We start from the raw sequence: 14,114 nt of genomic DNA, 5'->3' as shown, positions 1-14,114 counted from the left end.
TGCAGTGAGCCGAGATCGCGCCACTGCACTCCAGCCTCCGAGTAGCTGGGACTACAGGCGCCCGCCACCACGCCCGGCTAGTTTTTTGTATTTTTAGTAGAGACAGGGTTTCACCATGTTAGCCAGGATGGTCTCGATCTCCTGACCTCGTGATCCACCCGCCTCGGCCTCCCAAAGTGCTGGGATTACAGGCTTGAGCCACCGCGCCCGGCCTATTTTTTGTATTTTTAGTAGAGCCAGGGTTTCACCGTGTTAGCCAGGATGGTCTCGATCTCCTTACTTCGTGATCCACCCGCCTCAGCCTCCCAAAGTGCTAGGATTACAGGTGTGAGCCACCGCACCTGGCCTGCATTTGTAATTTTAAGTTACTCTTTATCACTGAAGTCACAGACTTTCAACCATTCCTCATGTGAGAAGGTGCTTCTTAAGGAATTCAAACCTAAAATGTGCTGTTATGTCCTGCAAAAATGTCTTCCCCTCTATGAACAGAAAAATACAACTCAAACGTACTGGAATTCTATGGTTTCCTACTCGTCAAAACACCAGTGCTGGGCCAGGTGAAGTGACTCACGCCTGTAATCCCAGGGCTTTGGGAGTTCAAGACCAGCCTGGGCAACATAACAAGACCCAATCTCTTAAAAGCAAAACCAAATAAAAAACACCAGAGCACTCTTAGGGTTCATCTGAAAGCCCATTTCCTGTTTGGTCTTACTTGTTGAAGCTTAACAGGCAGATAGAGAATAGATCCATCAAACGCAGTGACGCTGCCGGTGATAGCTTGATGGTCCTTCAACATGCCGAACCTCATGCTTTTGCACTCCACATTGGGGCTGGAAAATAATGAAGAGGATTTTCCTTCAACTTGACTCACACAGTAATCTTTACCGCAGCTGTGCAACAGGTGCTAGTTACCCAGTAACTGCTGCTCCATCTAGTGGCCATATTAAAAATTATCTATCTGACTAGAACTTTGACTCAAGAATACCTGCTCGCAGCTGAAACATCAGAAAATACAGGTTAAAAAAAAATAAAAACCACCCCTAAATTCTACCACCAAAGGACATCTGCCTTAGCATGTCAGTGTATATTCCTTCATATATACATATTTGTTTTTGAGATGGAGTCTTGCTCTACCGCCCAGGCTGGAGTGCAGTGGCATGATATTGGCTCACCGCAACCTCCACCTCCTAGGTTCAAGCGATTCTCCCTTTGTTTCCTTAACGTTTGTCAATCCATTTTTTTTTTTTTTTTGAGATAGGGTCTTGCTTTGTCACCCAGGCTGAAGGACAGTGGCATGATCATAGCTCACTGCAGTCTCAAACTCCTGGGCTCAAGTGATCCTTCTGCCTCAGGCCCCCAGGTAACTGGGACTCTCACGCCTGTAAAATGTAAAAAACATTTTTTTTTGCCCTGGCACAGTGGCTCATGCCTGTAATCCCAGCACTTTGGGAGGCCGAGGTGGGTGGATCACTTGAGGCCAGGAGTTCAAGATCACTCTGGCCATCATGGTGAAACCCTGTTCTACTAAAAATACAAAAAAATCAGTGGGGTGTGGTGGCATGTGGTTGTAATCCCAGCTACTTGGAGGCTGAGGCATGAGAATCACTTCAGTCTGGGAGATGGAGGTAGCACTGAGGTGAGACTGTGCCACTGCACTCCGGCCTGGGCAACAAAGTGAGACTGTCTCAAAAACATAAATAAAATAAATTTTGTTGTTGTTGTTACCTAGGATAGTCTTAAACTCCTAGCCTCAAGCAACTCTCCCTCCTCGGCCTCCCTAAGTGCTGGGATTACAGACATGAGCCACTGCATGCAGCCGTCTCCCCTCTTTAATGCTCACCTCTTGGCTGTACGTTTCACAACAAGCCTGTTTCCTAGGATCCAATTTCCCCTGCTTTTCTGGCTACTTCCCTTTACCTGTTGTATGTGCTCAGCTCTGCTTTCTTACCTCATAGAAACTATTAAAGCAAAAAAAAAAAAAAAAAGAAAGAAACTATTAAAGCAATCCTGTTGCCTTCTATAATTATTCCATTTTCTCATTCCTCTTACAAACTTTTTAAATGACTAGCCAAGTCACTGGCTACTTCTTATGGCCTACGCCCTCCTTTGTGCTTTTCATCTTTCCTTTTTTCTTTCTCTCTACAACTCTAACAAAACTACTAGAAGATCACAACACTCTCAACAAGCAAATCCAGTTGCTTTTTTTCCTGTGGCCAAAGCCAACCACCTTCTCATTATCTTCATTCAAATGAGTCCTTCCTTTGGTCTTTATAACATACCTTCAGAATATTTTCTCCCTAACTGTTCCTTTCTTCTCTCTTTCACTCCACTTCTTCCTCTTGTGTCATCAACTAGTAGCTGTCCTTCATAAATTCAGCCTTCCTAGTATAGCTACCTTTAGAAATAGTATGGAAATTTCTGGCCAGGCATGGTGGTTCATGCCAGTAATCCCAGCACTTTGGGAGGCCGAGGCAGGTGGATTACTTGAGGTCAGGAGTTTGAGACCAGCCTGGTCAACATGGCAAAACCCTGACTCTACTAAAAAAAAAATACAAAAATTAGCCAGGCATGGGGGCGCTCTCCTGTAATCCCAGCTACTAGGAGGACGAGGCAAGAGAATTGCTTGAACCTGGGAGGCAGAGGTTGCAGTGAACTGAGATTGTACCACTGCACTCCAGCCTGGGTGACAGATTGAGACCCTGTCTCAAAACAAAACAAAACAAAAAGAAAAGAAATGGTATGAAAGTTTCTTTAAAAAGCTAAAAATAGTACTACGTATGATTTAACAATCCCACTTCTGGGTACTTATCCAAAGGAATTAAAATCAGTGTGTCAAAGAGATATATGTCACTCCCACGTTCACTGCAGCACTATTCACAACAGGCAAGACAGAATCAATCTAAGTGTCCACCAATGGATGAATGGATAAAGTGGTACACATATAGAATGGAATACTATATAGCCTTTAAAAAGAAGTACATCCTGTCATTTGTGACAATATGAAAGGATCTGGAGAGTATTATGCTAAGTGAAATAAGATAGGCACAGAAAAACAAATACCATCCGATCTCACTCATATATGGAATCTAAAAAAGTTGAACTCATTGTGAACAAGAGTAAGAACATGGCTACCAGAGGCTGGGGGGTGAGGGGTATGGGGAAATGGCAGAAGTTGGTTAAAAGGTACAAAGTTTCAGACAGACAGGTGGAGTAAGTTTTAGTGATCTATAGTAACCATAGTTAACAACAGCGTGTATTTCAAAATTCCTAAAAGAGATTTTAAATGTTTTCACCACAAAAAACAGTAAGTAGGTGAGGTGACAGATATGTCAATTAGCCTGATTTAATCTTTCTATTATGTATACATTATCAAAACATCATATTGTATTCATACATATACCCAACTATTTTTCAATTAAAAAAACTGAGACTTCTATATCACCTAATTTTCTTCACAAGTATTTCAAAACACTTATTTTCACAATTCCAGCTAAGAACTTCCAGCTAATGACTCCTCTAAGATATTAAAAGAGAACACAAACTAATATAAACTCTTTCTAAATACTAATAAATCCTAAAACTATTGATATAAAACTGAAGTTATCTTTCTTCATTTTTCTCACCCCTAAATTTAACCCTAGACTGTCACTGGAGAGATGTCAGATGTTGGTATGATGGCTCATGCAGGGAAGGATCCAGGTTTCATGGGGCATGGATTTCACATCACTGGTTGGGGGGGGAGGGTTCTTTAAGAAAAAGAATACAAAATTACACATATGAAATAAGTTAAAAGATCATGGAAGACACCTAATGCAAGTTTTAAAAGGCCCTGAACTTAAGCTTCATTAATTTCACATTAAATTAACTTCTAGCCTCATGTATAAATCTATACTCTATGAAGTTAAAATCGGGATTGGTAATATAGCTAAATACATACACAAAGTTTAAGATTAACCTTAAACTTCCTGTAAGGATCTGAGTAAATGCATTATCTCATCAAGAGGTCCACCAGGAACTGTACAGGACAATATTCAGTTATTCCAGGGGAACTATTTTTTTACTGCCCTCTAAGAAGTGAACAATACGGGCCGGGCGCGGTGGCTCAAGCCTGTAATCCCAGCACTTTGGGAGGCCGAGACGGGCGGATCACGAGGTCAGGAGTTCGAGACCATCCTGGCGAACACGGTGAAACCCCGTCTCTACTAAAAAATACAAAAAACTAGCCAGGCGAGGTGGCGGGCGCCTGTGGTCCCAGCTACTCGGGAGGCTGAGGCAGGAGAATGGCGTAAACCCGGGAGGCGGAGCTTGCAGTGAGCCGAGATCGCGCCACTGCACTCCAGCCTGGGCGACAGAGCGAGACTCCGTCTCAAAAAAAAAAAAAAAAAAAAAAAAAAAGAAGTGAACAATACGAAGGAAAGCTGTGAATACCTGAAAGTCACATGATATTGATAAACTGCTTCATTATGACATTGTATTTTGATGAGGTTCAGTCCCAAAGACTGAGGTGTTCCTTTTGATCCCTGCTTCACAATAAGCTCTCTAGAAAATAAAAACAAAAAGCAACTGCATGTATCAAAAACAAAAAACAAAATAACTAACCAACCCACACAACCAACAACAAAAAGATTGGGGGAAGTAACATTTTTTCACATTTTGCTACAGATACACAAATTAAGAATCAACACTTAAAAAAGCTCCCTCTGGGCCGGGGGCGGTGGCTCAAGCCTGTAATCCTAGCACTTTGGGAGGCCGAGACGGGCGGATCACAAGGTCAGGAGATCGAGACCATCCTGGCTAACACGGTGAAACCCCGTCTCTACTAAAAAGTACAAAAAACTAGCCGGGTGAGGTGGCGAGCGCCTGTAGTCCCAGCTACTCGGGAGGCTGAGCCAGGAGAATGGCGTAAACCCGGGAGGCGGAGCTTGCAGTGAGCAGAGATCCGGCCACTGCACTCCAGCCCTAATTAGATAAGCAAGGTCACCCTACCTTTCCTAGTAACATTACCAAATAAACTAGGCCCATTAACTAAGAACACAAGGATGAGTTCTATGGAGAAAGATGAAGTGTCACGATATTCTTCCTAAATTATTTCCTTATCTTCAATAAGACAAAGAATTGTCTCAATTGGGAAGGAAACAAAAGGCCGTGAGTCTACTCTTTTGTTGCATGCTATATGTCCACTGTCAACCACATTTAACTTTAGAAATTGTCCCATCTTGGCTGGATGCGGTGGCTCACACCTGTAATCCCAGCACTTTGGGAGGCCGAGGCGGCTGGATCACGAGGTCAGGAGTTCACGACCAGCCTGGCCAACGTGGTGAGACGCCATCTCTACTAAAAATACAAAAAAATTAGGTGGGGGTGATGGCGGGCGCCTGTAATCCCAACTACTCGGGAGGTTGAGGCAGGGAATTACTTGAACCCACAAGGCGGAGGTTACAGTGAGCTGAGATTGTGCCACTGCACTGCAGCCTGGGTGACAGCGTGAGATTCCGTCTCAAAAAGAAAAAAAACAAACTGTCCCATCTCTTTGTCAATCTCCTACTGGCAAAAACCAGAACACCCTGCAATACTTATTACCCAGGGAGGACCCAACAAAAATAGATTTTACAATACTACACACCAGCCAAAATGCAGAGTTTTCACGATCATTACTAAGTAGAGAAGGCAGTGCTCCTGACTTACTTTTCCTTGTGTTCCACAGTCAGGACCAGAGGGCGATCTGGAGAGTGCAGGGGGGACTGAGGCAGAGCTGGTAGTGATGACAGCTGCCGGGGATCCCGGAATGGTGCGCTGAAGGCACAGGGAGGCTTGTCCACTCCTCTGCCGATACCACCTGCTGCTCTTCCCAGTGGTAATAAAGAAGCATCCGAACTCCCTCTTCCAAGCATCCTGAAATGTGGAGAGAGAGGAAAATCAGGGCTTTTTATAATAGCTATGTCCCATCCAGATTATTCCCCCAACTCCACAAGCTCTTCCTGGAGGAATCAGCTAAAGTGATCCAAGTTTGAAATTCTCTCAAACCACATATGCCAAGGCCAGGCACAGTGGCTCATGCCTGTAATTCTAGCACTTTGGGAAGCCGAGGTGGGCAGACTGCTTGAGACCAGGAGTTCAAGACCAGCCTAAACAATACAGTGAAACCCCAAATTATAAAAAATACAAAAATTAGCCAGGTATAGTGGCTCATGACTGTAGTCCCAGCTACTTGGGTGGCTGAGGTGGGAGGATCACTTCAGCCTGGGAGGTCAAGGCTGCAGTGAGCTGAGATCATACCACTGCACTAAAGCCTGGGTGACAGAGACAGACCCAAATTAAAAACAAACAAACAAACAAAACACAACATATGCCACCATGACTCATTCACCAACCACTATGGACTGTCAGAGCCATCTTCCATAGCAGAATAGAGGAGAAAGTTTGACTCAACATAATTAAAGAATCACCACGGCTGGGTGCAGTGGCTCACGCCTGTAATCCCAGCACTTAGGGAAGCCAAGGCGGGAGGATTGCCTGACATCAGGAGTTTGGGACCAACCTGGCTAATATGGTGAAACCCCATCTCTACTAAAAATACAAAAATTAGCTGAGTATGAGGCAGAGGTTGCAGTGAGCCGAGATCGCAGCACTGCAGAGGTGCAGAGGTTGCAGTGAGCCAAGATTGCCCCACTGCATTCCAGCCTGGACAACACATCGAGACTCCATCTCAAAAAAAAAAAAAAAGTCTGGGCACAGTGGCTCATGCCTGTAATCCCAGTACTTTGGGAGGCCAAGGCGGGCGGATCACTTGAGGTCAGGAGTTCAAGACCAGCTTGACCAACATGATGAAACCCCGTCTCTACTAAAAATACAAAAAATTAGCTGGGCGTGGTGGCACATGCGTGTAGTCCCAGCTACTCGGGAGGCTGAGGCAGGAGAATTGCCTGAACCTGGGAGGCGGAGGTTGCAGTGAGTCGAGATCAAGGTACTGCACTCCAGCCTGAGCGACAGAGCAAGACTCCATCTCGGGAAAAAAAAAAAAAAAAAAAAAAAAAAAAATTCACCCCAATCAGGGTAATTTTTTAAGAGGACAAATGAATTTCTGAACAGCCCAGGGAGAACTACTTCTTACCCTTTTCCAATGTCTAGCTGTATTAACAGCTGCTGACTACTCTTGGGAAATGCACATTCTTTAATATAAAACCAGACATTGATTGTTTATGAGATGACACAACCCTTCTTAGAGTTGCTCTCTGAACTTACAGAGATATTCCATCTGAATTTGATAGTTACCTGAGAGCGTAACTTTACCCACCTATTCCAACCAACGGAGGCCTCTGCCATCTTGCTGTCCCCAGCTGCCAACACTTTTGGATCCCAAAAAGTGGGAGAGAGTTCCTCCTTGTCCTTGCATACCAGATTAGCAGACAAGCCTCGACCTAAAATGCCTCTACCTGAAAGAAAGAACCGAACCCAGCAATGACTATGAGTTAAACGTGTTTTATAGTTTGTTTGTTTGTTTTTTAAAGCACAGTTATGTTTCTGAAGATAAACCATTTGGATTTTTTTTTTTTTTTTTTTTTTTTTTTTTTTTTGAGACGGAGTCTGGCTCTGTCGCCCAGGCTGGAGTGCTGTGGCCGGATCTCAGCTCACTGCAAGCTCCGCCTCCCGGGTTTTACGCCATTCTCCTGCCTCAGCCTCCGGAGTAGCTGGGACTACAGGAGCCCGCCACCTCGCCTGGCTAGTTTTTTGTATTTTTTAGTAGAGACGGGGTTTCACCGTGTTAGCCAGGATGGTCTCGATCTCCCGACCTCGTGATCCGCCCGTCTCGGCCTCCCAAAGTGCTGGGATTACAAGCTTGAGCCACCGCGCCCGGCCGTAACCATTTGGATTTTAGAAGAAACCAATCATATATATCACTGAATTTCTCAAGTTAGTTTTCCACATACCTGATGGAGGCACTTCCCGTTTCAGAGGCGTCTTAGAAACTGTTTCAATGCCCAGGCCTCTGAACATGGAGACCAAACCCACAGACTCCTGTGGAAAGTCAAAGAATAAAGTTCCAAGAGGTAGTTTAAAACCCCAGAAACAAGAGCTTTCTTAGTCTTGGTATATAAGAAAAATCATCTTCGAATTCTATAAATGTTTTAAGAATAAAGAGAAACATTTTATAAACTTTAAAAAATACTTGTAACTATGTGATATTAGGTCTTAAAGCACAGTTACAGTTATAGCCCATGATTTGATATGCAGTATAACAAAACGCAACAGAACAGAGTTAACTTTTCCATTTTGATTTGATAAACAGCATAACAAAATGCAACAGGACAGAATTAACTTTTCCATTTTTCTATTTCCTGCATATTCAAGGCAAGAGAGAACAAGTGTACTGGTTAATAAATTTCAAAAAAGCTGGATCATTTATGAGTATCAGAGGTTTGGGTAACCTGCTACTGTTTTCCTATGGCAGTCTTGAATGTCTACTACTGTTACACCAGTTGGATCTGACATGAATAAAGGCTACGTATAGACTCAAGCAATTCATTGGAGTCAACATGTAAGATTACTGTCATAAACTTTTCTCCTTACAAAAATATTACATTTGACAATGTAAACTCTACTTAAAATAATCCTAACTTCATTATTAGGTTCATCCTACATTTGCTCTCTTTGACATATTAATTATAGACAAATATTATTCTTGAAATTACTTTATAATTAAAAATTGAAGAACATACACATGTTAAGTGTTCACACAGCAGCAGCAATAACTGAAGATCCTGTTTTTCTTTAAGATTTGTTCATTGGGCAATGAGCCTTCCAAAATGAACAAATGTTAAGTATTATTACCTCAGAGGCAGGAACTGCTGCTACTATCATAAAGTCAAAACCAGGGTGAAAATCTAAATATTCAGAAAAGAACAAGAGGTTGTACCTTTAGCCCTAACAATTACAGATGGAGGGATGGAGGGATGATCGGAAGCTAGAGGACCTATGGTACTTACCAAGTCCATCTAGCGTTCATTATGCGGTACTTTTTCATACCTCTAGAAACTCTAGATTTAAAATATCTGCCCAGATGTATCTATTTGTTAAAGAAAAAAAAAAAGACAACCTTGTTTCTGTTTAGGGTTTCCCAGTCTTGCAAGCACTTTGTTGTTGTTGTTGTTTGAGATAGAGTCTCGCTCTGTCGCCTAGGCTGGAGAACAGTGGCAAGATCTCAGCTAACTGCAACCTCCGCCTCCAGGGTTCAAGCAATTATCCTGCCTTAGCTTCCTGAGTAGCTGGGATTACAGGCGCACACCACCACGCCTGGCTAATTTCTGTATTTTTAGTAGAGTTTCACCATGTTGGCCAGGCTGGTCTTGAACTCCTGACCTCAGATGATCCACGTGCCTCGGCCTCCCAAAATGCTGGGATTACAGGCGTGAGCCACCGTGCTCAGCCCTGCAAGCACTTTGTAATCCATTACTACTTCTGATGGCACACAGGTAAGCTATATGCCTCTCCTATGCATCCTGAAGTGGTCTTACCCTTTGTGCTGGCCCCCTCTGTGTGCTTGGCTCCTCTGGCTTTCCAAATACATGGCCTCTGCCTGCAGGTACTCCCCTGCCCAGAGCTGGGTCCAAAGGTTTAGAAGCTTGTAGCCAACAGCCTGGCATCCGTACAGCCTGGCACTGGGATGGGTGGACAGGAGACTGGCCCCTGAACGATGGTCGGAAAGGATCCATGGAAAGGCTGTAGAGAACACGTGTGTTGATCCTGTTCTGGTTAATTACCTGCCAGCATTTTCAAAAGATTAAGGTTCCCAACTGTTTTCCTTTTCCTTCAAGACACACTCACAAAGCATTAAAATAATATTTTGAGTCAGTCCAGTAACATGCCCAGCCTTCTACAACATACTCACTTCAAAAGCTTCTATCTGATCTGTAATATTCTAAATACCCTTCATTAACAATTCCTTACAGCAGTGGTCCCCAACCTTTTTGGCACCAGAGACTGGTTTCCTGGAAGATAATTTTTCCTTGGACCCAGGGGTAGGGGGATGGTTTCAGAGTGACTCAAATGCACTACATTTATTGTGCACTTTAATTTCTATTATTACATTATGATAATGAAATACAATAATTATACAACTCACCATAATGTAGGATCAGTGGGAGCCCTGATCTTGTTTTCCTGCAACTAGATGGTCCCATCTGTGGGTGATGGGAGACAGTGACAGATCATCAGGCATTAGACTCTCATAAGGAGCATGCAACCTAGATCCCTCGAATGTGAAGTTCACAAGACGGTTTGCACAATGAGAATCTAATGCCACCAGTGATCCGACAGGAGGCGAGCTCAGGTGATACTACGAGCTATGGGGAGCGGCTGTCAATACAGATGAAGCTTTGCTCATTTGCCAACCTCTCATCACCTCATGCTGTGCAGCCCAGTTCCTAACAGGCCCCCAACCAGTCTGTGGCCTGGGGGTTGGGAACCCCTGCCTTACAGGCTCACATCCTCCTTGAACTTATATTTTCTACCCAAATAGCCTCTCACAAAACGCAATCCTATAAGTTAACTAGCTGTTGTGTAAGGAAGCAGTTTTTTGGGAGGGTCTCCCTCCATCGCCCAGGTTGCAGTGCAGTGGCATGATCATGGCTCAAGTGACCCTCACATCTCAATCTCCTGAGTAGCTGGGACCACAGGCATGCACCACAACACCCAGCTAATTTGTATATTTTTTGTACAGACAGGGTCCTGCCATGTTGCCAAGTCTGGTCTCAAACACCTGGGCTCAAGCAATCTGCTGCCTCAGCACCCCAAAGTGCTGGGATAACAGGCGTGAGCCACCACACCTGGCTAAGGCAGTTTTTACGTACGGTGATGACTTTGGTTTATAAACAATTTTTTTTTTTTGAGACAGTGTTTCACTTTTGTTGCCCAGGCTGGAGTGCAATGGCACAATCTCAGCTCAACGCAACCTCTGCCTCCCGGGTTCAAGTAATTCTCCTGCCTCAGTCTCCCGTGTAGCTAGGATTACAGGCATGCAGCACCACGCCCGGCTAATTTTGTATTTTAGTAGAGACAGGGTTTCTCTATGTTGGTCAGGCTGGTCTCAAACTCCCGACCTCAGGTGATCAGCCCACCTGGGCCTCCCAAAATGCTGGGATTACAGGCGTGAGTTACCATGCCTGGCCTATAAACAATTTCATAGTTAACATAGCCATATCATAAAATTATTGTCAATAAATATTTATGAATTTTTGCTTTGTTTTTAGCCTCTCTTTCCTAAATAAGAGTCCTAACTTTTTTCCAGTCTATGATTGCACTAACCTCTTTTCCTTGATCTGTTTAGTTGCTTCTCCGAATCTCTATCCAATTCTTTTTTACAAAATTCTTCCTTCAGGCTGAGCACAGTGGTTCATGCCTGTAATCTCAGCACTCTGGGAGGCCTAGGTGGGAGGACCACTTGAGGCCAGGAGTTTGAGGCCAGCGCCTTAGGAACACAGTGAGACCCTGTCTCTATAAAAAATTTAAAAATAGAAAAAAAAAATTTTTTAAACTCTCTTCTTTCAGACTCCACCAGAAGTCTCCAGAGGACGCAGTCTTTCTGCTTCGAGCCTACAATACTTGCTCAGTCTCACAGGTTGCATTTAACATCCTTCTCTCCCCCAGGTTACCAGGGGTGAGGCTCTCCCTGGCTTCCCCACCAAATCTAAAGCCCATCAGGTCTCTTCAAAATCACTTCATAACCTGTAGGTTGGGCGTGGTGGTCCATGCCTGTAATTCCAGCGCTTTGGAAGGCGGGTGGATCACTTGAGGTCAAGTGTTCAAGACCAGCATGGCCAACATGGTGAAACCCTGTCTTTACTAAAAATACAAAAATTAGTCAGGCGTGGTGGTGCATGCCTGTAATCCCCCCTACTCAGGAGTCTGAGGCACCAGAATCGCTTGAACCCAGGAGGCGGAGGTTGCAGTGAGTCAAGATGGTGGCACTCCAGCCTAGGTGACAGAGCAAGATTCTGTTTCAAAAAAAAAAAAATCACTTTATGACCTACAGATTTCAAGACACGCTCTTTAAGGGGTTCCTCTCATTGTCCTGACTTGCCCCTGATTCCTGAAAAATATTTCTTAACGGAAAAGATTTTTTTTTTTAAAGACAGGGTCTTGCTCTGTCATCCAGGTTGAGTGAAGCGGTGGGATCTTAGCTCACTACAGTCTCAACCTCCTGTGCTCAAGCAGTCCTCCTGTCTCAGCCTCCCAAGTAGCTAGGACTTCAGGTACTTGCCACCATACCCAGCTAATTTTTTTGTTTGTTTGTTTTTGAGGTGGAGTCTCGCTCTGTCGCCCAGGCTGGAGTGCAGTGGCCGGATCTCAGCTCACTGCAAGCTCCGCCTCCCGGGTTTATGCCATTCTCCTGCCTCAGCCTCCCTAGTAGCTGGGACTACAGGCGCCTGCCACCTCGCCCAGCTAGTTTTTTTGTATTTTTCAGTAGAGACAGGGTTTCACGGTGTTAGCCAGGATGTTCTCGATCTCCTGACCTCGTGATCCGCCCGCCTCAGCCTCCCAAAGTGCTGGGATTACAGGCTTGAGCCACCACGCCCGGCCCACACCCAGCTAATTTTTAAAAAATTTTGTAGAGACGGGATCTTACCATGTTGCCCAGGCTGGTCTCAAACTGCTGACCTCAAGTGATCCTCCCACCTCAGCCTCCCCAAATGCTGGGAGAAGCCTCTTCTTAACTTTCAAAAAGCTGTCTTGGCCAGGCATGGTGGCTCACGCCTGTAATCCCAGCACTTTGGGAGGCCGAGGTGGGCAGATCACAAGGTCAGGGGTTCAAGACCAGCCTGACCAAAATGGTGAAACCCCATCTCCACTAAAAATACAAAAATTAGCCAGGCATGGTGGCATGCACCTGTAATCCCAGCTACTCGGGAGGCAGAGGCAGGAGAATCGCTTGAACCCAGGAGGCAGAGGTTGTAGTGAGCAGAGATCACGCCACTGCACTCCAGCCTGGGCAACAGAGTGAGACTCCGTCTCAAAACAAACAAACAAAAATAAAATTAAAAAGCTGTCTTAAGTATTAGTTACAGAGAAATCACATACATTTAAAGAAAAGATTAACACACAATTCCCAAGTCCACATCATAGTGCAGACAGTTCAAGAACCTGAAAAATGTATTGAACTAAACTATCCTCTTTCACACTCTAAATGCAAGCTATGACTCCCTTTCTGAAGGCTATATTTAACTGCTAACACCCCTTTTCGCTGAGCCAGGACTCTGCTCACACCTCCTCAACACCACCCAAAGAAACCCAAGCAATCAGTATGTTAACAGCTACATACTCAGAAGCGCTGGACAGCCTCCCTTAAGTGACATCTGGAATCTTCCTCCTTGTCCACGCTTCCCTCAACCCCCAGCATCACTTCTATAGATTCAGGTAGCTCCCTCACAGGGCCCTCTCCCAGTGTGGGTTTCCCCTGGGATCAGGTTGCAGATACTTGGCTGACCGAAAGGTTCAACGGGAAAGGAACCCAGGATGGGCTGGGCCTGTCTCCTTCGCATCCCTGAGTGCGCGCTCCGTGCAGAGGCCTCACGACTCAGGCCTAACCAGAAGCAAGGCCCCCGAAGGCAAGTCCCACCCCCCTTCCACCCCGAGAAACGCACCTTTTCCCAAAGCCACAGCCCTGCCGGGGGTTCTATCTCCTCTTTCAGGCCAAGTAAGAGGTCCACTTGGGCCTCCCCTGCCGCCCCCACCTGAGCACGTTCTCTGGGGCCTCAGCGCCGGGCCTCGAATAACGACTTCCCGTCCCCGCCCGATCCGCAACCCTCAGCACCTCCCCGAAGGGGGAGGGGAGAGGCCCGGGAGGCCGGCCTACCCCACGTGCTTGAGCAAAAGCCCACCCTGCCCGCCCCGGTGCGACCTTGGCCTGCCTGGCCTGCCGCAACCGGGGCCAGTCCTCTCACCTGGGCGCGAGTCCTCGTCCCACTCGCCCGGCTCCACGGGCCTCAGGAGAGGACAGCGCTCAACCCACGCCCCAGGGCCCACATGCTCCAGGGCCAATTTCCGCTCTTCGAGGCCGCCGGGGCTGAGCCCATTGGCCACATGACCTGTCGTTCACAAGCGCAAGCTATCTCATTGGC

The 14,114-nt window shown here is 45.6% G+C and overlaps 2 protein-coding genes across 2 annotated transcripts in view; one reads left to right on the top strand and one right to left on the bottom strand.

Annotated features, from left to right (window-relative positions):
- LOC112630130 (piwi-like protein 2) overlaps positions 1–1,965 on the top strand; it is a 44,982-nt gene extending 43,017 nt beyond the window's left edge. Inside the window, exon 14 of the mRNA XM_025394312.1 lies at positions 1,956–1,965. Coding sequence (XP_025250097.1) covers positions 1,956–1,965 — 10 coding nt within the window. The remainder of the gene's footprint in view (positions 1–1,955) is intronic.
- A 3,716-nt stretch (positions 1,966–5,681) lies between these two features.
- LOC112630129 (piwi-like protein 2) lies at positions 5,682–14,055 on the bottom strand. Its single transcript, XM_025394311.1, has 5 exons — positions 13,938–14,055; positions 9,513–9,758; positions 7,929–8,016; positions 7,295–7,433; positions 5,682–5,892 (listed from the first exon to the last, which is right to left on the bottom strand). The coding sequence occupies exons 2-5, from the start codon at positions 9,708–9,710 to the stop codon at positions 5,682–5,684; spliced, it is 636 nt and encodes a 211-aa protein (XP_025250096.1). The 5' UTR covers positions 9,711–9,758; positions 13,938–14,055.
- Between the last annotated feature and the right edge of the window lie 59 nt (positions 14,056–14,114).

Source organism: Theropithecus gelada, chromosome 8, assembly GCF_003255815.1.
Source record: "Theropithecus gelada isolate Dixy chromosome 8, Tgel_1.0, whole genome shotgun sequence".
NCBI classification, from domain to species: Eukaryota; Metazoa; Chordata; class Mammalia; order Primates; family Cercopithecidae; genus Theropithecus; species Theropithecus gelada.
Note: the sequence above shows the minus strand (reverse complement) of the source record. Positions and strands in the feature narration are given on the sequence as shown.

Excerpts from the sequence above, each read along its gene's own strand:
- LOC112630129 (XM_025394311.1), bottom strand. The coding sequence starts at position 9,710 with ATGGATCCTTTCCGACCATCGTTCAGGGGCCAGTCTCCTGTCCACCCA. Across the intron at positions 7,434-7,928 it reads ACGGGAAGTGCCTCCATCAG|GTAGAGGCATTTTAGGTCGA; the intron begins GTATGTGGAAAA and ends TCTTTCTTTCAG. Across the intron at positions 5,893-7,294 it reads GCCTCCGTTGGTTGGAATAG|GATGCTTGGAAGAGGGAGTT; the intron begins GTGGGTAAAGTT and ends TCCACATTTCAG.